At 41.8% G+C, this 21,331-nt stretch overlaps 2 protein-coding genes across 5 annotated transcripts; both read right to left on the bottom strand.

The window, feature by feature from the left end:
* Positions 1 to 62: 62 nt before the first annotated feature.
* LOC133479752 (SLAIN motif-containing protein 1-like) lies at positions 63 to 8,144 on the bottom strand. Of its 3 annotated transcripts, none has more exons than XM_061777102.1 (8): positions 7,414 to 8,138; positions 6,282 to 6,415; positions 5,167 to 5,307; positions 4,851 to 4,925; positions 4,056 to 4,202; positions 3,138 to 3,425; positions 1,829 to 1,948; positions 63 to 1,027 (listed from the first exon to the last, which is right to left on the bottom strand). In XM_061777102.1, the coding sequence occupies exons 1-8, from the start codon at positions 7,707 to 7,709 to the stop codon at positions 702 to 704; spliced, it is 1,527 nt and encodes a 508-aa protein (XP_061633086.1). In that variant the 5' UTR covers positions 7,710 to 8,138; the 3' UTR covers positions 63 to 701. The 3 variants fall into 3 exon arrangements, with proteins under 3 accessions (XP_061633086.1, XP_061633097.1, XP_061633107.1); XM_061777113.1 differs by having other exon boundaries at positions 63 to 1,015; positions 7,414 to 8,128; XM_061777123.1 differs by lacking the exon at positions 5,167 to 5,307 and having other exon boundaries at positions 7,414 to 8,144.
* A 280-nt stretch (positions 8,145 to 8,424) lies between these two features.
* Positions 8,425 to 19,818, bottom strand: mrps9 (mitochondrial ribosomal protein S9). Of its 2 annotated transcripts, none has more exons than XM_061777142.1 (11): positions 19,682 to 19,818; positions 19,065 to 19,247; positions 16,337 to 16,399; positions 16,206 to 16,236; positions 16,052 to 16,131; positions 15,398 to 15,483; positions 15,254 to 15,329; positions 10,708 to 10,876; positions 10,496 to 10,604; positions 9,065 to 9,234; positions 8,425 to 8,924 (listed from the first exon to the last, which is right to left on the bottom strand). In XM_061777142.1, the coding sequence occupies exons 1-11, from the start codon at positions 19,778 to 19,780 to the stop codon at positions 8,833 to 8,835; spliced, it is 1,158 nt and encodes a 385-aa protein (XP_061633126.1). In that variant the 5' UTR covers positions 19,781 to 19,818; the 3' UTR covers positions 8,425 to 8,832. The 2 variants fall into 2 exon arrangements, with proteins under 2 accessions (XP_061633126.1, XP_061633119.1); XM_061777135.1 differs by having other exon boundaries at positions 9,070 to 9,234.
* Between the last annotated feature and the right edge of the window lie 1,513 nt (positions 19,819 to 21,331).

Below are 21,331 nucleotides of genomic sequence, written 5' to 3'. Positions count from 1 at the left end.
TGCAGGGTTAAGTACACAAGATGTTTATTTGACATTCACTTAAGAGATCACCATTTTAGAAATTGATTGTAATCAGTGGATTTTATTAAAAGTATTCACTCATTTAGTCCATCATCAAAACATCAAATTGTGCCACAACAACCATAAACAAAGGGTGCTATTTACACTGTGCATTTACTGTGACATTTAGGGTGAAAAGCAAATCTGAACAATCTGAATTTTTTTATTTAATGTGAACAAACCAAGTTTGTATTTTGTGTGTGTCGTGTTTTCTTAAATCAAACCACATTGAGACAAGTATCTTAAAAAGTACAACACCAATATTTACTACAGTTATAGCTTAATACATACAAAGCACCCACATACTGGAGACATCTGATTTTAGCAGCATTATTGGCACATGTTAAATCGGTAAAAACTGATTAATGACCACACTTTTACATCTATAAATAGCTCAAGTAATTGTAAAAGGGTGTCTGTTGCATAGAAGCAGCAGTGACAACTCTCCCTAGGCACAGGCTGAAATCACGTTACAATAAATACTTGATGACAACTTTAAAAGGCGGGATAGCCTAAGCTACAGGGTGCTATCAGTTGCGGCTATCCCTCCAGGCAGGGTCATAAACACTTTGGCGGCATCAGAAAACTAAAAGCATGACAACATTGCGGTGGCATGGAACATCAGAACTGCACTTTCAAGGTCACGTGGAAACTAACCGCACCATATTTCTATACCTGTGCCGTGCTTGGGCCACCTTGCAGCTGGCGATGGGGCTTGCGGTGTCGTTGAAGAAGGTGGACCAAGGTGGGCTGGGGCTTGACAGACAGAGGGAGGAGGATTTAATGAGTATCGGGATCCTGCTGCCGCTGTTGCCCAGCGACCGTGGGGTAAGCACGTAGGCTGAATTCCTGATGCTAGGGCTGACATAGGCAGTGGCCTTCAGTGGTTGCCGTGACGGTGAAGATACACTGTCCGTACTCTGGACTCTGGTGTGCCGCAGGATCGGGGAGGCCCCTGGGATAGATACTTTATCGCGTGAGGGAATTCAAATTGTCACAGCAACAATATTTACACATGTACAGTACACGGTGTAATAATATAGAAACAACCAACAAAGGAAAAACAAATACAAGCGCAGCACTGCGAAGGAATTTACTTTGTTTTAAATTGAATCTAAGCAAGGGGGGGGGGGGGGGGGCAGAAGATTAAGATGTTACATGTGGTAAATTAAATTGTCAAATTATGCTACACTAACTTGTACAAATTGTACAAAGTGGGAATAATATTGATAGTGATATACTGTATAATAATGACAATACACCCAATATGTACAGTGAATCTAACTTGATATGCATGCCTGCATAATATTACACATTGAAAGTCATTCAATGTGCAACAAATTGTGAGGTATAACTATGGATAAGAGTATAGGATGTTAATATGCATAACATTGATTGTACACATGTAATACGTATAACAAAAGGTACAAACATCTGTGTAGAATTTGATCAAAATCTCATATGAGAGCTGACATTGCACCGGACTATTGCAATATTAGTCATTCGAACTGCTCTAAGTGCTAGAGGATTCTGAATCTTTTTGCACAATTGTCCAAAAAAAAAAAAAATGTACCGGCATTACCAGATAACTAGCAACCCTTTACTGCTCAGTGACTGTTTTTTTGTCAATGTCTTTATGTCTCCAAAGTGTTCTCTGTCAATTGACTGTCTGTTGTCGTACTAGAGCGGCTCCAACTACCGGAGACAAATTCCTTGTGTTTTTGGACATACTTGGCAAATAAAGAGGATTCTGATTCTGATAACTCACTGGAGGACTGCAGGCGTGTCAACCAGCCTGGAGAATCAAAGCTCTGGCTGTTATGAAGTAAAGAAGCGCTGGGAACACTGTGAGCTTGGGCAAGGTTAGGCAAGCTCCTCTGCATCTTATCTGAAAGACAAAAAAAGAGATCATCCAATACATTTAATATGAGCCCTTAGATAGTACATAGTTCGTAAAGCTTAAATGTTTCCCAAACAGGGGGGGGGGAAGTGCATTACTGGAGACCAGTTGATGATATTGTATGTACAATAAAAGTTTCTCCACAAAACAATCAGGTGAAAATGTTAAGTGCGCTTAATGGAGTATTTCACAATTCTAAAATCCTACACACACACAAACACACAAGCGTACAGCCTGATCTGGTGCTATTTGACTGAGAAATTGTAATTTCTGCCAAATGCATAATTTAATCATATCTGGGGGGAAAGAAAGCGTTAATCCCACACATTTGTCAAATTCCATTTCAAATTAAACATGTTTTTCCATTTTAGGACGCTGACTGCGCAGTAGTATAGTGTTTAGCTCATTAGTTTTAGTTCTGAGGTCCAAATCTCAGCCCAGGTCTTCCTGTGTGGAGTTTTGTTCTCCTCTGTTTGTGTGGGTCTTTTTGCTTCCTACCATATTTGAAAATTGAATTGATGACAAAATTATCCACAGGTGTGAATGGAAATTTGGTAATTATTATTTTTCTAACCTTTATTTATCCAGGAAAAGCTCATGGATATTAAAGACTTCTTTAACAAGAGTGTCTTGGTCTCAAATACCAATTCTAATTGACCCAGCACCATTCATGGATCAAGCACCTGTTGTGAATTTTTCTGTTCAGCTCCTTATTACAGAACAGCAAGTTGTGCAAAATGAACTGAATCAATGAACAGTTAGACAAGGGCATCCTGAGAAGGTCAAATTGAGTTCACTTGCAAAGGTTAGTGCATTTTCGGTTCATCCTGAAATTGCACCCCAAAACGACACACTATCCCCAACTTTTTGTGAGTAGTGTACTGTACTTGGCCAATGAAGACAATTCTGATTCTGAGAAACAGGAGTAAACGTTCTTGTGGTGACATCTGAAGGTCACAGCCAACACTCCATTTGGGAACGATGGCTTAAGGCACTACATAAAGCTCCTTTAACAGTTCCCAGCACTAACGTTAAGATGAATCTAATCCCATCAAAGTGGGATCGGAAACTCACTGCCGACAGAGCTTTAAGCGCACTTCAAGAGGCTTAGAATGTTATTATTAAGAGATAGGGCCATGGAAGCGGGTCACTCATGGGTGTGGCTGCCTTTTCTCACCTGTTCCTAGTTTGAAAGACAGTTGCATTGGGTCTGCAGAGGGGAGCGGTGGGGTGGAGGGATGTAAGGACAGGAAGCTGCTGCTGCTTTGCAAATCTCTGGCGCTGGAGAAGGTGCGGGCGAGCGGCAGTAGGCAGAGGTGGCGCTCTGGCGGCACAGGGGCGTAATCTCCGCCGTCCCCCTTTTCTTCCTCCTCCAGGTCGGGGGGAGCGCTGAGTGGGAAGGTGATGCTCTGGCTGCGTCGCTTGGCCAGGGCGGATGAAGTGCTGGCGCAATCCTGTCTGAGTTCTGGGTTAAGCGAGACATGAGGAATGGCATGCCACCCACAACCACATTCACTCACAGGTGGGAATAAGTCACATATGTGCAAGTCAAAGTCAGTCTCAAGGCCTTAAAGTTATAAAATGAGATGCAGTGACTGGAAGAGTCTCAAAAAGGCATAGAAAGAATAGCAAGTTGTACAAAAAATTCAGTGTTTCAGTACCTGTATTCAAAATTTAAGAGAAGATCAAATTAACTTTTGTCTGTAAAGGTTACAGTCCATTTTAGGCTCATCCTGAAATATTTCCTGAAAGCTGAATATCCCTGACTTTTTGTAAGGAGTGTATGTGCAAGTCATAAGTCTAAAGTCCCAAGTTTCAAGCAAGTCGCAAGTTACCGTGGCAAAAATAAAAAATAAGTCGAGTTGAGTCCTAAAATTGACTACAGTCTGATTCGAGTTAAGTCATGCGACTCGAGTCCCCACCTCTGACACACATTCACACATACAATCACCTGGTGGGGTTAATGAAGCTAAAGTAGCGATGTGCTCTGAGATCTACGGTTAGTGGGGACAGGGCATGATGGTGATTAGACATCACCCATAAAAGTGCACCAAAAACAAAAAAAAGGAATTGTTCACTCTGGGTTTAGACCTACTCTCCTCCTGCAGGCGCGCCACCACCTGCACGTCAGTCAGATCCTGCAGTTTGTAGCCGTGAGGGAACAAGTCATCCTCATCCACCCCGGGAGAGATGACGTCACAGTCCACAGGGGGCCGAGGGCTACAGCCGCGCAGGCTGCTGCCTAGTGATCAGTGATGGGAAGTTTAAAAAATAAATAAATAAATACATAATTTTGAATATCAAGTAGATGTTTCAGGTTTCTGTGTTCTGATAGTGGGTCCAGTGATTTTTCTCTCCTTAGTATGCATGCAATTTAATGAAAGAGGGAAACTACCCCCCTCCCCACACCAATTTGGTATTATATATAATTGACAGTAAAGATTTGTTTTTACTTTTGTACATTTCAGAGTCTGTACTTAAAGGAGTTGAATCATCAACTTTTTGTTTTTTAAACACACAAGACCCTGTACTTCAACTTAAGTACAGAGTGTAAATAAGTAGATCATTATTATAGACTCGAGGTCCAGGCATAGACAAACATGAAGGTACGAAAATAGAGCCACACCAAGATAAAGAAAATAAATATTTACCAAGAAACATCATACAAGAGGCAGCAATACCAATGTCTTCAGATCTGGGACTGGTATCGTGTAGCACTTAAGCTTATGTTTGACAAGTACCCAGTGATTACATCAATTGAGTAATTTATCGAGGCAGATAAATTTTTTACACTCGATTTCTTAGTACGGCCTGCAAAGTATTGACTCCAATTTAAGTACTCATGAAGCACATTTGGGCATCTTGGGGCAAGAAGGGAAAGAATGGTTACCACGGATCAGGTGGGGGATGAAGGTGGGAGTCCTTGCCCTCCCAATGGGACTCTGAGAGTGAGGCCGAGAGGACGCTAAGGGAAGAAAAATAGCAATTTTTAGAAAAGTTGAGAAATTCAAGTTCAAGACTCAGCCAGCGATATAAAGATACAGCACCTCCATGTGAGTGTTCTCATTTTGTGTACGTGTGTAATTTGACTGTTTGTCCCATTCAATGAACTGACTGATCAACCAAGCGATGACTCGCAACTCAAAAACTCTTGGCATTGTTAGTCGAGCATAACTTTTGTTGGTGTACGACGTCTGTGTGGTTACCGGGTGTCTCAGGCGACACGGGGCTGGAGTGGGTTGTGCCGGATCGCGGCATGCCGATGGGGGACACAACGGCAACTCTGCTTGGAGGCCGCGGGGTGGAGGCGGCCCGGGGACTGCTCAATAATCTACGCCAACAGGAAGCTAAGGATGTTCAGGGAATACTTAATTTCTTCAGTGATGACAACATCTCAAAGCGCTGACAGTACATTTTAGTAAATTTAACTTCCCACCACTGGTCAGCCGAAAGAGCTGAACCATCCAGAGAAAAGTAATAGAGCAGTAGTTCTCAAAGTATGGTATACGTCTGCATACCCCATAGAAGAATCATTGCTTGAGTGCAGTGCAGTTTTAGTTACCTTTTAAGTTCAATACATTTGCATTAAACTGTTAAGAACCATTTGTTTTTAAACATTTAGGTAAAAGGTTTAACTTTTACATGCAGCACATTTTAAACAAATAATTAACCAAGTAGTTTGTCATTTTCCTATATTTAAAAACAGTGTTAATGTTCAAACTCCGCAAATTGTTATAGTGGCTTACTATTATATTAAATATACTTTAGTTTTGATTATACTTTTGCATATTACACTACTGTATTTTAATGTGGGTCATGAAGGTGGAAATTGGTGCAAATAAATTTAAGAACCACCCGAATATGCTATTAATGTGACAAATAAAACATGTCTTTGAGAGGAGCTTGGCACCATGCAGTTAGATCAGCTGCACCGCCTGTCACTGGTGTCCTGAGTAAACAGAACGCCATTGTCGCCTAGACTGGAGCCTATAGAGTCCTGCAACGCCTGCAGAGTAAACAGACAGTACATGTGGATACACCAAGATGGCTGTCGGTGGGAAATTGGGTTGCAAAATAGTGTAAAAAAAAAAAAAAAAAAAAAAATTCTGCTAAATTTCCCAAAAGGTTTCAGTTAAATTTTCAAGGTAAGGTGGGGAATTTTGAAAATACGCCAAACGGGAAACTTTAAATTTCCTGGTTTCTTTCCATAAATTCTTGTCAATTCCTGTGGAACGTTTCCAACTTTGAAAATCCCCAGAATTTTGTAAACCTAGTGGGAAGGCATGGCTTTGCAATGGTGAAAACCAAACCCATCTCACACCTGACTCCAGTTGGAGGCACATGGAACGCCTCGCTCGCTTCCATTCAGGAGCCTCCAGAATGTGCCGGCACCATTTTAAGGGCATTAGAGGCTTCGCTGCCTTCGATTCATTGGCTTTGGGGGGCACGTACAACCTGTCCAAGACACACATACAGACAGTCAGGACAAAAGTGTGTCATTCACAGAGTTAACATGTTTCAATGTCAATATAGTTGGAGTAGCTTGGCCCACTTTAGAGAAGTCTTTCCAGACCCACCCTTGTGCAGTGTTTCACAACCTTCATTGGACTAAAACACATTTTAAATGAGGAGGGAAGAGAGAAAGAAAAAACAAACAAACAAACAAAAAAATAGTTGATACATTATGTACCTTCAGCGAGCTCGTGGAAAAGCATTTTTAATTGTTCTGCTTGTCACTATGCAGTTTGTAAAGCGGCACAGGCTGAATATAAGTGCAAAATTTACCTTCAAACGGTTCTTAAAATGTGAACTTTTGAGATTCACTTTTTCGCACATTTACAACTATATTTGCCAATTTAGGAATATATCAAATCATTAAAACCAATTCTTAAATATTACACCTAAACATTAAATTTAAATGCTAAATCTAATTATTAAAACTAAACTTTAAGCCGAAATCTGAATCTGAAAATTGATTTTAAATATAATGGTCAAAGAAATATAAATTCACAAGCAGCGCTACGTGTTTCTGGCATAGATGAACAAAGACACATTTGTAGTCAATAAAACCTTTTCGGAGCAATTAAGTGGAATTAAATGATTTCCTGCCTCACATATGATGATCACGGCTTACTAGTGTTCCACGTACAGTTTGCCAACCGGTTTGTGGAAAAAATGCCAAGTGGATGAGGAGACAGTGCAGCCTTCAAATGAACCAGATGAAGCTCCTTCAGCTGGACATGTGGCACACAAGGAAGTTCAAATCAAGATGTCAAGCTACAATGACCTCCAACGGATTGATGCAGTTGTACAGGGACACTTTTGAATCTGGCTTTGTGTCAGCTTACACAAATTTAAAAATATCATAAAGACGAACTAACAGAAGCTAAAGCAAAATTGAAAGCGCAGTACAACAACAGCAACAACAACAACAACAACCGGCAGAGACTCACCACGTTTCATTATCAGAGAATCCAAAAATGTCCGAGTCCAAAAGTTCCACCTCGTCAAGAACAAAAGGCTCGTTCTGTTGGAAAGACTCGAGCCAGCCCCCGGGGGTTACTACCAGGGAGCCCGACTGGGAGCGAGGCGGCGTGCAAGGCCAGTGACCCCGGGGACTGGCGTGCAGCCGCTTGTCGTTGAGCTCCAGCCTGAGGACGAGCTCCTGCAGCCTCCTCAACTGCATCTCGCAGTTTGCCAGGTTCCTCTTGGGGTCTACGATGGCGGGGTCCGCAACCGCAGCCTCCATCTCTCCGCGTGCAAAACTTCTCGACAGGAAAACCCTGAGCGTGACGATCACTTGCTGGCGCTTTTCGTCACTTGGGAGATTTGTTCCTCCGCCCTTGGGACTTTTAAGCTCCACCCGACCGCCACTTACACGCACCTGCCACTGTGTGTAATTATCATCAGTCCATTATCATCATTTTAGAAATGTGGAACTTTGATGCCTGGAAATACTATTGACCACATCTCCTTACGCTGCCAATTACAATTCAGTCAGTATAACCCAAAACATGGCCTGTTGTTTGTGGCTGACGACAATTCAAAGCACTTTGGATTTTTGTGCCTTTGCCCCCATCTGGTGGTTAAAGTACACCATTGCAAATGCAGTATTCCACAAATTAGGAGGTTTCTCATATTTTCCCCCCACCCTGCACTGTCAATGTTTACATTGTATGTTTGAGGTAAAAACAACAACACAGAAAAGATAATTGTTTGTGTGGTAGAAGTAAAACAAATAAAAATATTTTTCACTATTTTTCACAGTTTACGCAAAAATTAAAACAAATTTTCTTTTGTAAATTCCATATAAGCAGAAAATTAAATTTGCAGCATCTAGCGGCCAAACCTGATCATTGCAATAACGTCAATATTTGTATTTATTTAACCTTAATTTACTCAGATAAGGAAATTGAGAACAGATTCTCAAGGCCGACCTGCCATTTAACACCAGACACGTAATGTATAATAGTTTTTTTTTAGTTTTAGAACTGTTGACAGCACAATGACACATTGGTTAGTACTGCTACTCGACTACAGAATACCACCACCTACTATTCACACCTGCATAAATGTTATTCTTCACTGAACCGCACAAATTCTGAGACTAACCTCAACCTGCACTTTCTTTCTTTGACAAAACATTGCTAACCAGTTCTGATAGTTTTAAAGAGCGGTATTTAAGTGACAAAGCTAATATTGCTTTCCAAAGTATGATGATTAGAAGTGGAAGTTTAATTATATACTGTACTAATGAACATAATACATCTTGCGTAATTTCTGGACACAAGCGCCTGGTGGCTGAGTACCAAATGTCTTCCATTCTGGCATGATAAGAGGTAATCATTTTTTGAGTTCAGGTGGTATCATCCTCAACGTTTCTTCCAGGTGAATTTCTTCCTTGCACCTTCCTGACCTGGCTTCTTCCTCTCTCTCACTCTGGGGTCGGGAGTCAGAAGACCAGCTAGAAACAAAGAAAAACAAGTATCCAATATGACAGCAATATCAGTTGAATTGTCAGTTTTTGTAAAAATGCCTACGGTTCAGCTCCAGGTTAGATTTTATATGACAGAAGAGGAAAAAGCAGTTGCCTGGCATCCTGACCTTGCCTCATGATCTCTATATCTCTTTGGGGCAGAAAGCTGCAAAGGGCACGGGAGATGGCGAGTCGCAGCGCCCCCGCCTGGCTGGACCGCCCACCACCGCTCACGCTGCTCTCCATGTCAAAGCGTCCCAGCATGTCCATGAACTGGAGCGGGAACATTAGCTGCTCTCTGCGCACATGACACCAAGAGAGCACAGACGTGAGTAGGAGATAATGCAATCAACTACAGCAACATGTAGGGTTGTGGAGTTTGCATGTTCTTCCCATGGCTGTGTGGGTTTTCTCCGGGTCTCCGGTTTCCTCCCACATCCCAAAAACGTGTTAGGTCGGTTAACTGAAGACTCTAAATTGGGCGTAGATGTGAATGTGAGTGTGAATGATTGTTTGTCTATATGTGCCCTGTGATTGGCAGGTGACCAGTTCAGGGTGTACACCGCCCCTCCCCTCGCCCAGAGCTAGCTGAAATATGCGACGGCACGCCTCCGAACCCAGAGAGGATAAGCGCTACGGAAGATGAATGGATGAAGTTACTCTGGGGAATTTTGAAAATAATGAGCATAAATATTAATGTTGTGTTTGGCTGGAGACCAGTTCAGGGTGTACCCCGACGCCCAAAGATAGCTAACCAGTCAGCACAGTGCTGGCCGACTGTATTATAAGAACAAAATGGAGAAAAACGTGTGTTGGTGGTCACCGGTGCTCAGGAGAGGACGTTCGTTTAAGGCTTGCTTGAGGTATGTTTCCGTACTTTTAAGACCATACGGCTCGCAAGCAGCCAACAAAACGTTATGTGGCTTAGCAAGCAAGTGCTAGCACTAACGGTTGCGCGTCAACATGCCGCCGTTCTGTCGAATCATGCTCTCATGTTTCGGTGTGGGTGAAGTAACTTAATTACAAAAAGTAATTTAACTACAGTAAGTTAACACCCATTATTTCTGTCATGTTGTAATGTTGGTTTGACCTGAATGATTAGAATACACGATCTGACAAGAGCAGTGATTTCCAACCTTTATGGAGGCAAGGAACATATTTTACAATTGAAAAATCTCACGGCACACCGACAAACAAAAATGTCACAAAAAGTGGATACATTAATTACTGTATCTACTTCCTGCCATCTAATAGAAGACCATTCATTTGTTCTGTCTGTCACTATGCCTCACTGGCATAAATAGATGAACAAAAATACATTATTTATTGTAAAAATATTTTTTGAGTGATGAAGTACACAAGTATATACAGTAAAGGAACAGGTCATTTAAATAGACACATTGCTCCATCTTGTGATCAGATTGGTGATCGGTTATCGTTTATTTAAACTCGCTGATCGGCCCCAAAAATCCTGATCGTGTAAAGCCAATAGTTCACGATAAGGAGACAGTGTGCGGTCAGAGCAGAAATGGTTAAGAGAAAAAAAGGCCCTCGCTAACCTGTCTTGTAGCACAGAGAAGTATTGGGGGTAGTTCTGCCCGTTAATGTTGACACTTCCGGAGCCGCCATCTCTCAGAACCACAGAGGCGTTTGATGTCTTTCTGCGTCCTGAGAGTGAACAAACAGGGCAACAAATATGGCATTTATTTTCTACAAGACAATCTAAAAAGAAGAAGAAACAAAACATTTACTAATCAAAGTCTGCATCTACCTTGTGCGGTACTAAAGGCCACGCCCTTTTCATCCTTCTCCAGGGACGAGATTGTCTGCTTACTGGACTGAGCCTCGAGTTGCTGACGGTAACTAAGAACAAACTGCTCCTCCATTGCGCAGTAAGGCTGAGACAGCAGCCGCTCAATTAGCTGGAGAAAGCGAGTATACTGCAATGAGAAAATACCAGCGGGGAATCAAAGATGAGCTTTGGTGTGTTGTGCTTTGATGACACAGATAATATTCCCCGATAATAATTCGCAACATCCAGTCACCATCAATTCACATTGGTTTCCTTGCAGTCCTACAGGCTTATCGAGTCGTCTTCTTTCTTCTTCTTTTCCTTTCGGCTTGTCCCTTTAGGGGTCGCCACACCGAGTCATCCTTTTCCATGTAAGCCTATCTCCTGTATCCTCCTCTCAAACACCAACTGCCCTCATGTCTTCCCTCACGACATCCATCAACCTTCTCTTTGGTCTTATTTTAGCTCTCTTGCCTGGCAGCTCCATTCTCATCATCCTTCTTCCAATATACTCACTATTTCTCCTCTGGATGTGTCCAAACCATTGAAGTCTGCTCTCTCTAACTTTGTCTCCAAAACATCGAACCATGGCTGTACCTCTGATGAGCTAATTTCTAATTTTATCCAACCTGGTCACTCCGAGAGCGAACCTCAACATCTTCATTTCCGCCACCTCCAGCTCTGCTTCCTGTTGTCTCTTCAGTGCCACTGTCTCTAATCCGTACATCATGGCTGGCCTCACCATTGTCTTATAAACGTTGCCCTTCATCCTAGCAGAGACTCTTCTGTCACATAACACCTGACACCTTCCTCCACCCGTTCCAACCTGCTTGGACCCGTTTCTTCACTTCCTGACCACACTCACCATTGCTCTGGACAGTTGACCCCAAGTATTTAAAGTACTCCAGCCTTCCTATCTTTTCTCCCTGTAGCCTCACTCTTCCCCCACCACCCGTCTCATTCATGCACATATATTCTGTCTTACTTCGGCTAATCTTCATTCCTCTGCTTTCCAGTGCATGCCTCCATCTTTCTAACTGTTCCTCCACCTGCTCCCTGCTTTCACTGCAGATCACAATGTCATCTGCAAACATCATGGTCCACGGGGATTCCAGTCTAACCTCATCTGTCAGCCTATCCATCAGCACTGCAAACAGGAAGGGACTCAGGGCTGATCCCTGATGCAGTCCCACCTCCACCTTAAATTCGTCTGTCACACCTACAGCACACCTCACCACTGTTCTGCTGTCCTCGTACATGTCCTGTATTATTCTAACATACTTCTCTGCCACTCCAGACTTCCCCATGCAGTACCACAGTTCCTCTCTGGGTACTCTGTCATAGGCTTTCTCTAGATCTACAAAGACACAATGTAGCTCCTTCTGACCTTCTCTGTACTCTTTCTAGGCATGAAACCATAATGTTGCTCGCAAATACTCACTTCTGTCCTGAGTCTAGCCTCCACTACTCTTTCCCATAACTTCATTGTGTGGCTCATCAACTTTATTCCTCTATTGTTCCCACAGCTCTGCACATCACCCTTGTTCTTAAAAATGGGCACCAGCACACTTTTCCTCCATTCCTTAGGCATCTTCTCACGCGTTAGAATTCTATTGAACAAGCTGGTCAAAAACTCCACAGCCACCTCTCGTAGATGCTTCCATACCTCCACAGGAATGTCATCAGGACCAACTGCCTTTCCATTTTTCATCCTCTTTAATGCCTTTCTAACTTCCACCTTACTAATCATTGCCAATTCCTGGTCCACCACATTTGCCTCTTCTACTCTCCCTTCTCTCTCATTTTCCTCATTCATCAACTCCTCAAAGTATTATTTCCATCTATCTAGCACACTACTAGCACCAGTCAACATATTTCCATCTCTATCCTTACTCACCCTAACCTACTGCACATCCTTCCCATCTCTATCCCTCTGTCTGGCCAACCTGTATTGATCATTTTCTCCTTCTTTAGTGTCCAATCTGGCATACATGTCATCATATGCCTCGTTTGGCCTTTGCCACCTCTACCCTATGTCGCATCTCAATGTATTCCTTTCGCCTCTCCTCTGTCCTCTCAGTTTCCCACTTCTTCTTAGCTAACCTTTTTCCTTGTATGATTTCCTGTACTATGAGCTTCCACCACCAAGTCTCCTTCTCTCCTTTCCTGCCAGAAGATACACCAAGTACTCTCCTGCCTGCCTCTCTGATCACCTTGGCTGCAGTGGTCCAATCTTCTGGAAGCTCCTCCTGTTCACCGAGAGCCTGTCTCACCTCTTCCCGAAAAGCTGCACAACACTCGTCCTGTCTCAGCTTCCACCACATGGTTCTCTGCTCTGCCTGTCTTCCTAATCTTCCTCCCTACCACCAGAGTCATCTTACACACCACCATCCTATGCTGTCTAGCCACACTCTCCCCTACCACTACCTTACAGTCGGTACCCTCCTTCAGATTACATCGTCTGCACAAAATGTAATCCACCTGCGTGCTTCTACCTCCGCTCTTGTAGGTCACCCTATGTTCCTGCCTCTTCTGGATAAAAGTGTACAGTACAGCCATTTCCATCCTTTTTGCAAAATCTACCACTATCTGTCCCTCCAAGTTCCTTTCCTGGATGTCGTACTTACCCATCACAGGCTTACTGTGTATTCCTAAAATTAGAACTAAAAAAAAATGTAAGATAAAAATTATGAAGCAGCAGTCAGCTATTCGGCTCCTCACCTATGAAACAAACTTAGCGACCACCGGAGGTCTGCTCAAACTATCAGCTCCTTTAAATAAGGCCTGTAAACCAGATTGTTCACAGTAAGGTTCTCTTAGATGCTCAACCTTGTCTTTTCTCGACTTTAATGTACTTTCAATGCTTAAAATGTTTTATTTTTATGATTTTCATGTCTGAATTTAATTGTCTACCTTTAAATCATTTTTTTCAGTAATTTGAAAGTTATGTGCTGAATATATATTTTTTGCCATTGTAAAGCACTTTAAATTTGCCTTGTCTATGAATTGTGCTATACAAATAAACTTGCTTTGCCTTGCAGTGGAAGGACAATTTTAGTTGGTGGTGGTAATGCACCATTAAGATGGTTTAACAAGTGCCAATAAGCCCCAACATAGAAGAACAATACATTCTCTCATTTTCCATTTTTGCAGGTTATGTGAAGAGCAGTGATGCCGGTAACCCTTTGTAACGCGTTACTCAAAAAATTTGGCCCGGTGACGTCATAAGTAATCTAATGCGTTACTTTATATATTAGACTAGTCAGATAACAGTTACTTTGATTTATCTGCCAATAGTTACTGTTTTGTTCACGAGAACCAGATCTTAATATGCTTTTGAATAATAATATGCCATTTATGCTCAGGCAACAAATATTTATCATTAGCAAACTGCAGTGCTTGGGAACATGAGGCAAGTCAACAACCAAGATACTTGATTCAGTCACGGTGTAGGTCATCAGTGTAGACCAATTTTCAGACTTTGGGGGGCTGGCCTACTTAAACTGGAAATACAATCACTACTTCGAGTTTCTTTCAAGAGGACAAGACTAAGGTTCGTTGTACACTATGCGCGTGCGCACACACACACACAGTTGCCTTCTATGACCCCCACACAATCGGCAGGGTTGCTACAGTCTGTCTCTGTCTGTCTATCTGTCTGTCAGTTAAGAGTCTTTAAGGAAGTGTACAGAGAATGGTTTGCTTGTTTCTATTTAGGTGGCTATTTGGCATATCAAGTCTGCTCTAAGTTGCTCATTTAATGTGGCTTCAACTACACTCACATTTAAGTTATTTTTTCATGTTGAGGACATGGCGTACATTACCAAGTAATGGATACGGTTAAGCTAAGGCTTTTTTTGTACTGTGGAAAAGTGATATTCCTGCCACTTGACAGCTGCTGAAAGTCACTAAAAAGTTACTTTTCTCTAATTTTGTTACTTTTGAAATCAAGTAATCAGTAAAGTAACTAAGTTACTTTTAAGCTCAAGTAATGAGTAAATTTGCTCTTCACCAGTGTTACCACAGTTACCTTACTTTTTCAAGGTAACTGTGGTAACACTGGTGAAGAGCAAATGTTATTAGTGTATTTTTTAACAGCATAGTACTGTTGAGTGAAAATTTTGTTACGATAAACTACGCTAAGAAAAACAATTACAAACCTCTTTTAGGGAGGGTTTCAATTATTTGCAGATTTTTCTATTTGCGGCAGGGCTCGGTCCCTATTCTCCATGAATGACAGCGGTTCATTGTATACGCATTCACAATCATATCAATCATAGAACTGTACTGACAATAAGGTGGAGTTATTCCTGAAGATTGCATATAACATAACATGTTTTCTCTAACATTAAAACAAAAACTAAAAATGCAGCAATCTTGTGATAGCACACAAAGGCGCCAATGCGACTGTCTACACAGCCTCATGCTGGAGCATTTCAAGTTTGATTGTGTTATTTTTAAGTACCTTCCAAACTACTACAAGCTAAGAAACTAAGTTTGCTGTGTTTGTGTTGAAATTGCTTACATCGTGAACAGAGATGGGCTCCACCAGCAACTCCTCCAGCTCCTCTTTCAGGAGCCACCTGCTTGTGCCAAGGGGGCTAATAAATGGTAGCAATTGCTATTAGATTCATGTCAACATGTCCTCGATTGCAATTTGTGCACCTACATCGTTTTGACGTCCTGGGAAAAGAGTCCTTTGGCTCGCAGACGATCCTGATGCCTCTCGATGTTGAGGATTTTACTTTGCGTGTCCTAAAAAAAATTCTGAAATGTAAATACACTCAGGGTAGGGGAGTTTCTGTCCTTATCCACAACATGCCTAAAATCTTGTTTCCAACTAAGCAGTGTGCTAAACCTCAGTTTGGTATGCATTGTACCAGAATATCTGCCCTGTGCTGTCCCACATTTTACCGGATGTGTAAGTGTGGCAGGTGTCTAGTATGGGTTGTAGAGCTAGACACTGTCCTGTCTGTTGATTGGCCGACTTCATTGTCAACACGGTGGTGTTACAAAGGAATGGAACGAAAAGAAAACAAATACATATTTTATTTTATTTATAATTATTATGACGTACAGAGGAATTTACACTATGTGGCTTGTTTTTGGATAATGCACACAGCACAGCTCTGTGTTTTTAATTCCTTAACTCCAAGTGTGATGTGATGTCAGACTATATCATCATCTCTCAAGTTGTATGAATATATACAGAATATTAATAATTTAGTTGACTAATCAATTATCGTGTGGTAACGCAAGCCTGATGAGGATTTCTGAACTGCACTGCAGTACTTGGTGAAAATGTAACTTGTGCCAAACTCACATGCATCAAGGTGTAGTACGCCTGTTTTCCCGTGTAAAACAGGAAGTGGAATGGCCGTCTGTCCGCCCCCCATTGAACAGCTGCTCGAAGAGGAAGGGCAACATTAGTTTCATAGAGCATCACAGAAAAACATGTTGAAGTCAACCTTATGTACCTCGCTGCTTTGGAAAGATTTGCTCTGGATGCTGAAGAAAACAGAACAATGTAATGTGCCCAAATTGGATTTGAAAAAAAATTTGAACTTTCAAGCATGAACAACTGAACGTGTTCAGTCACTGTCTTTACCTTCATGAGGGGTCGTGCCTTCTTCTCAAACAAGCCGGAAGGGAAGAGGTAAGCGATGCTCCTCTGCAGCGTGGCAGGGGGGGAAAATACAGTTTAGAAGAAAACAAAATGGCAGGTAATGACAATGATGATGACGACACCTCAGGATAACAGAGGTCATGTCAGCAGATGGTGTTCAAGTGACAGGGGCTCAGCCACAAGCCAGTTCAAGGAAAGGTGAGCTTGTGTGTGGCAATGTTGACAGCGAGCAGAGGTCGGCCAATATGTCCAACAATTCACCCCAAGTTCAGCATGTGTGCATGCGCGGTCACTAAGCGTCCAACAGATGGCGTAGCGAAAATCAGTACTTCTTTGCTCTTTTGGCTACATGGATGAGGGAACAGGTGGTGTGCAGAAGGCACGTTGAGATTTCAGCTTGTCAACAGTGGCCGAGGAATAACTGGTCACAGGGCGTATGCGTGCTTGACAAGCAGAGAGAGGTCGAGTGAGGCAAGAGGCAGTAGGGTGAAAAGTGGGAAATGAGATGAAGCCACACTTGTGCCCCCTTTGCCATTTGACAGCGATTCCCAAGAGAGCACTACCTGAACAACTGTGGGCCACAATGTGGCATCTGGGCTTTGGACCACAAAAATGACAGTAACTGCAGTGACAGAAGACCACTAAAATGACCACCTGCTGTTCTCTGTTCTTTCACCGTCACACCTGAAGAGTTTGGACACTTTGCTTCTTTCCACCGTGAAAATGTGGGGTACAGCCATCGCTTCACCTTTCACAGAGTAGGACCAATAGCTCTCTTGTTTGCTAATTGGTGTTCCTCGGGTGGCATAGTGGTCACTAGGGTTGGGCATCAAGAATCGAGAACCGATTAGAACCGTGATTAATGTTCCGGTTCTCCCGGAACCGTTCAAATTTAAAAATTTCGGTTCCCAGTTTCAATGCCTACAGTCCGCCAACCACGAATAAGAAGTGGCAAAAACCAACAAAGAAGAACGACCAGGAAGACATGTTTGTGCCCAACGTTGGCGGCGAACAAAAGTGTGCCGTATCTTTGTTAAAATTAATGACCAGTCGCCTCAGTGCAACACTTGGAATAAGATTATATTGTGCAAAGGAGGCTTTCATGATGTGTAGCGTCTGACGCGCTACGAGCCTCAGCCTACACCACGCAGAGCTTCAGTGAAGTCAACTCTCAGTCAACTGGGTGAGTGAAACAATAAAATACGTCTATGGCAAAATTGAGACAGCTAACAAGGTAAACGGTTGCTTGCACTTTTTCACTTATGGGTTATTTTAGTCTTCAAACCAACGTTAGCGCCAATGAAAAAAAACAAAAAACCTTAACATTGGGCTAAAACTTCACCGTAGCAACTTTACATCACAATGAATTGGGACAAAGTTCACATAAACGTTGTCTCACAGTATCACAAACACTAACCTTGTGCCTCATCTGTGGGTAGGGAAAGGAATAAGCGTTTTATAGCATTTTGTCCCATCCATTATAAAATAAAATAAAAATAAAAACAATCACCGGTGCCGTGTGAAGTTACTTTTCGTGCCAAAATGCTGAGTTCCGGTATGTACCCTTCAAAATAAAAGGTTACAAGCTTAAAACAGTTAGTCAAGTTAAAACTTGCACATATAAGCCTTTTGAAGTGATGAAACAGTCCCAAATAACTACTTTAAGAATGCTATATTTAACTTTTACCTGAAACATTAATTAATGAATATTAAGTCAATTGGGTTAGTTCCACACACATTGCCCTTTAGTTCATAGGTTTGATATTGATACTGGTTGTAAAGAACCTCGAGTCAAATGTTCATTTTAGTCTAAGCTGCAGGCTGCTAAGAAAATTGATGTTCATAATTTGGAAACCCTTTATTTAAACCATGCAAACTTTTTTCACCCAGCTCCCTAAAATAATCGGAATTGAGAATCATTTGGAACCGGAATCGAAATAAGGAACCGGAATCGCTCAAATTCAAACGATGCCCAACCCTAGTGGTGACAGTGTTTGAGGCAACGATGGAATAAAAAGAGTAAGCTCACGTCACTTGCTGCATCAAAGCCGTTGGTGCCACAGACTACACGAAACACTTTGCGATTTCGGAATAAAACATTTATTCCAAGGCCATGTCAAAAAGTTGTCAGTGTAACCTCTGCGTGGACAATTTGTAATCTAAATCGGCGATTGTCAAAGTGCGGGCTCCCTCTTGTGGTATGTGAAGAATCACTGAATTAAATGCACAAACTCTGCCACAGTGACAAACTAAAACAAAAGAAAAATCCTGAACAGTACATGTTGTTAAGTACAGTTCAGTTGTATTTAACTTTTAAGTGTAATAAATTTGTATTTAAAGCTTTTACTTTAAAGAGCCATTTGTTTTCAAACCTTTATTTAGGTCCAATTTTATTTAACTTGCAAAACAATTGAATCATTATTTTAAAAAAATTATTTTCCTAAATTTAAGCACAGTATTATCAAATTGAGCATAATGTTACAGCGGCTGATAATATTAAATATACTTTTTAGGAATAAAACCTCTGCCTCATTTTTTGATGAACACTTACACCTAATACGCTACTGTATCTTACCGTTGGCCATGATGGTGGTGCTTAGAGAGCTAAGTATTCTTGAGGTGGTACTTGGTGAAAAACTTCAAGGATCACCCATCTAAATTATAACCCCCCCCTAAAATGGATGCCCAAATCTGCCCTAAAACGTCTTACATCTATATCCTCCTGAGTGAAATTCTCAGGGTCCTCTCCCATCATGTTGGCCAGGTGCCGCTTGCCGATATTGAATTCTTCCACCTGCTTTTCGATAAACTCCATCGTGAACTTTTCGGGGCCAGCAGCAGCCAGGTTCTTCCTGTGCATGGAGGCACTTGTACAGATTTGTCTCCTCACTACCTGGGGGAGGAGAAACAGGAATAGGAATGCAGTATGAATCGTTTACTCATTCCTAGTGCAGAACAACTACAAAGGGATTTTCATATAATGGTCTAAATAGTTTACTCAAAACAGAAAATCACGTTTCTGCGAAATGCATCATCAGTGGATTTCCTAGTAAGCATCGTTGTTCACTGTGGGACGCATCACTACATGCGGGGTAACTTGTGCTCACTACATATTCAAACAGCACTGCAATATATATACTACGCTGTATAGTACACTACACAGTAGTGGATAGGGAGGAATTTCAAACACAACCCCTGTATTTATGACGGAAGTTCATCTCGCAAGAAGAATAAGACGCTTGCCCAAGGACATCGCCGTTCCAATCTCATTTTGGTCTGTTTAAATTGTGTGGAACTATTCTTAGCCGGAGGGAAATTTGTACTCACCGGCCGACTCGCATGTGATGATACTCCAGGTAGACTTGAACAGGATGTCCCATATTTCGTGAGAAAGTAACCAAGTGTACGCGTACACGGCGCCGCCATGATGGCTGGCTAACAATGACGTCACCCCGGAAGTTGTCACGTTGGGATATAACAAACGGAAATGACAACACAATTTGCCTTTATTACTGTTTCATTTTTTTAAAAACACGTCGGATATCTTCTATTTTGTATATGGTATAATCTTTAATAAAGAATTATTCAGAAGTTCGTATTGTTCACAAAATTGTACATATGTTTGATAGTTCAAAATAAGGTACCTCAGACGTGGCATTCAAAATCCCATAAAGTAACCACAACCATGTTTCATTTATGACAAGATAACAGTGTGAAAGAATGCAAAGATGGACATTTGTTTCATTTATTCATGAGACCTTGAGATAAAGTCTTGGAGAGTTTGATCAAAGTAGTCATGTTTGAGGATTACATGCAATTACATCCTCCAAAAGATATTCTAATTAAAGACTCAAGTAACGCAGTATTAATTGGATAATGACAGGCACACGGTGGAATGTAGACCACGATACAAAACTGATATAAATGACAAACAAAGTAAATCAAGTGTGTAAATTGCATAAAAGAAACACAGCATTTTTCAACAATTGCGTAATGACTCACAAAGGCCACTTCAAAAACACCACTTTTTGAAATCTCTGAGTTCTCCGGTTCACATCAGAGAATAACAGTTCCTTGAAAATCCATGTGTTAATGGTGATACAAAGCAAACTAGCCACACGATGAAGCAGAAAAACAAAATCTGTTCCTGTTTTATTCAAATCAATTCCAGCCGTCATCCTAGTCCTTCGTGATGGCAAACGGTACAACTTGCACATTCCTCTCAACCCAACCACCAGACATCTGCTGAAAAGATCTTTTAACACATCTAAACTGAAGGTTCTTTTTGTGCTGCTCTGATACAAAAACATCTCAGGGCACCTAATTTCTACGTACTACGGCTTCTCAGTGTATGTGCATGGTGCAGAGCACTATGTCGACAGTTCAATGTTGTGTGTCTTCACTTAGATTACTTTGATAGAGTTGGAAGAGAAGCACGGGAAGATTAATCAAAGTGAAGGGGCACTGACTCTAGGCCGGTGCCAGTCGATTTGGCGGTGTGGTTAAATTGCCTCAAGGAGGACTGTCGTCAGTTGGATGATAAACAGCGTTTGCCCCCTTCTTTTGCCACGAGCGTCCCCCTGCCCACCAAGAAAAATAGTTTTGACCTGTGTTCTCTAATTCACAGTGGGGGTGCGGGGTGGGACATTAATCATCCTTCCTTACCTGACATATGAGCTGTCGTGGGTGGAATGGGTAGAGATCTTCAAATTTCACTTTTTGTTGATGACAAGATACTCCTTGGTCATCATGATTGGTAAACACTGAGAGGCAGAGAGTAAAAGCAGTGTACTTCTGCAGAAAATAAAACCATTGGAAGTGCATATGATGCTGTGACTTGGTGCCAGGGTTCCCACAGATGGCCCCCATCCAAGACTTCCAACTGATTTCCACATGGATAAACAGGATTCCACAATAGGCCACACTGACTGGCTTCTCTCTTAAATTGAGTGGCACCCTTTTAATTGTGTGCCTAAA

The sequence above is a fragment of the Phyllopteryx taeniolatus genome, chromosome 1 (assembly GCF_024500385.1).
Source record: "Phyllopteryx taeniolatus isolate TA_2022b chromosome 1, UOR_Ptae_1.2, whole genome shotgun sequence".
NCBI classification, from domain to species: Eukaryota; Metazoa; Chordata; class Actinopteri; order Syngnathiformes; family Syngnathidae; genus Phyllopteryx; species Phyllopteryx taeniolatus.
This window is presented reverse-complemented; position numbering and strand designations above follow the sequence as displayed.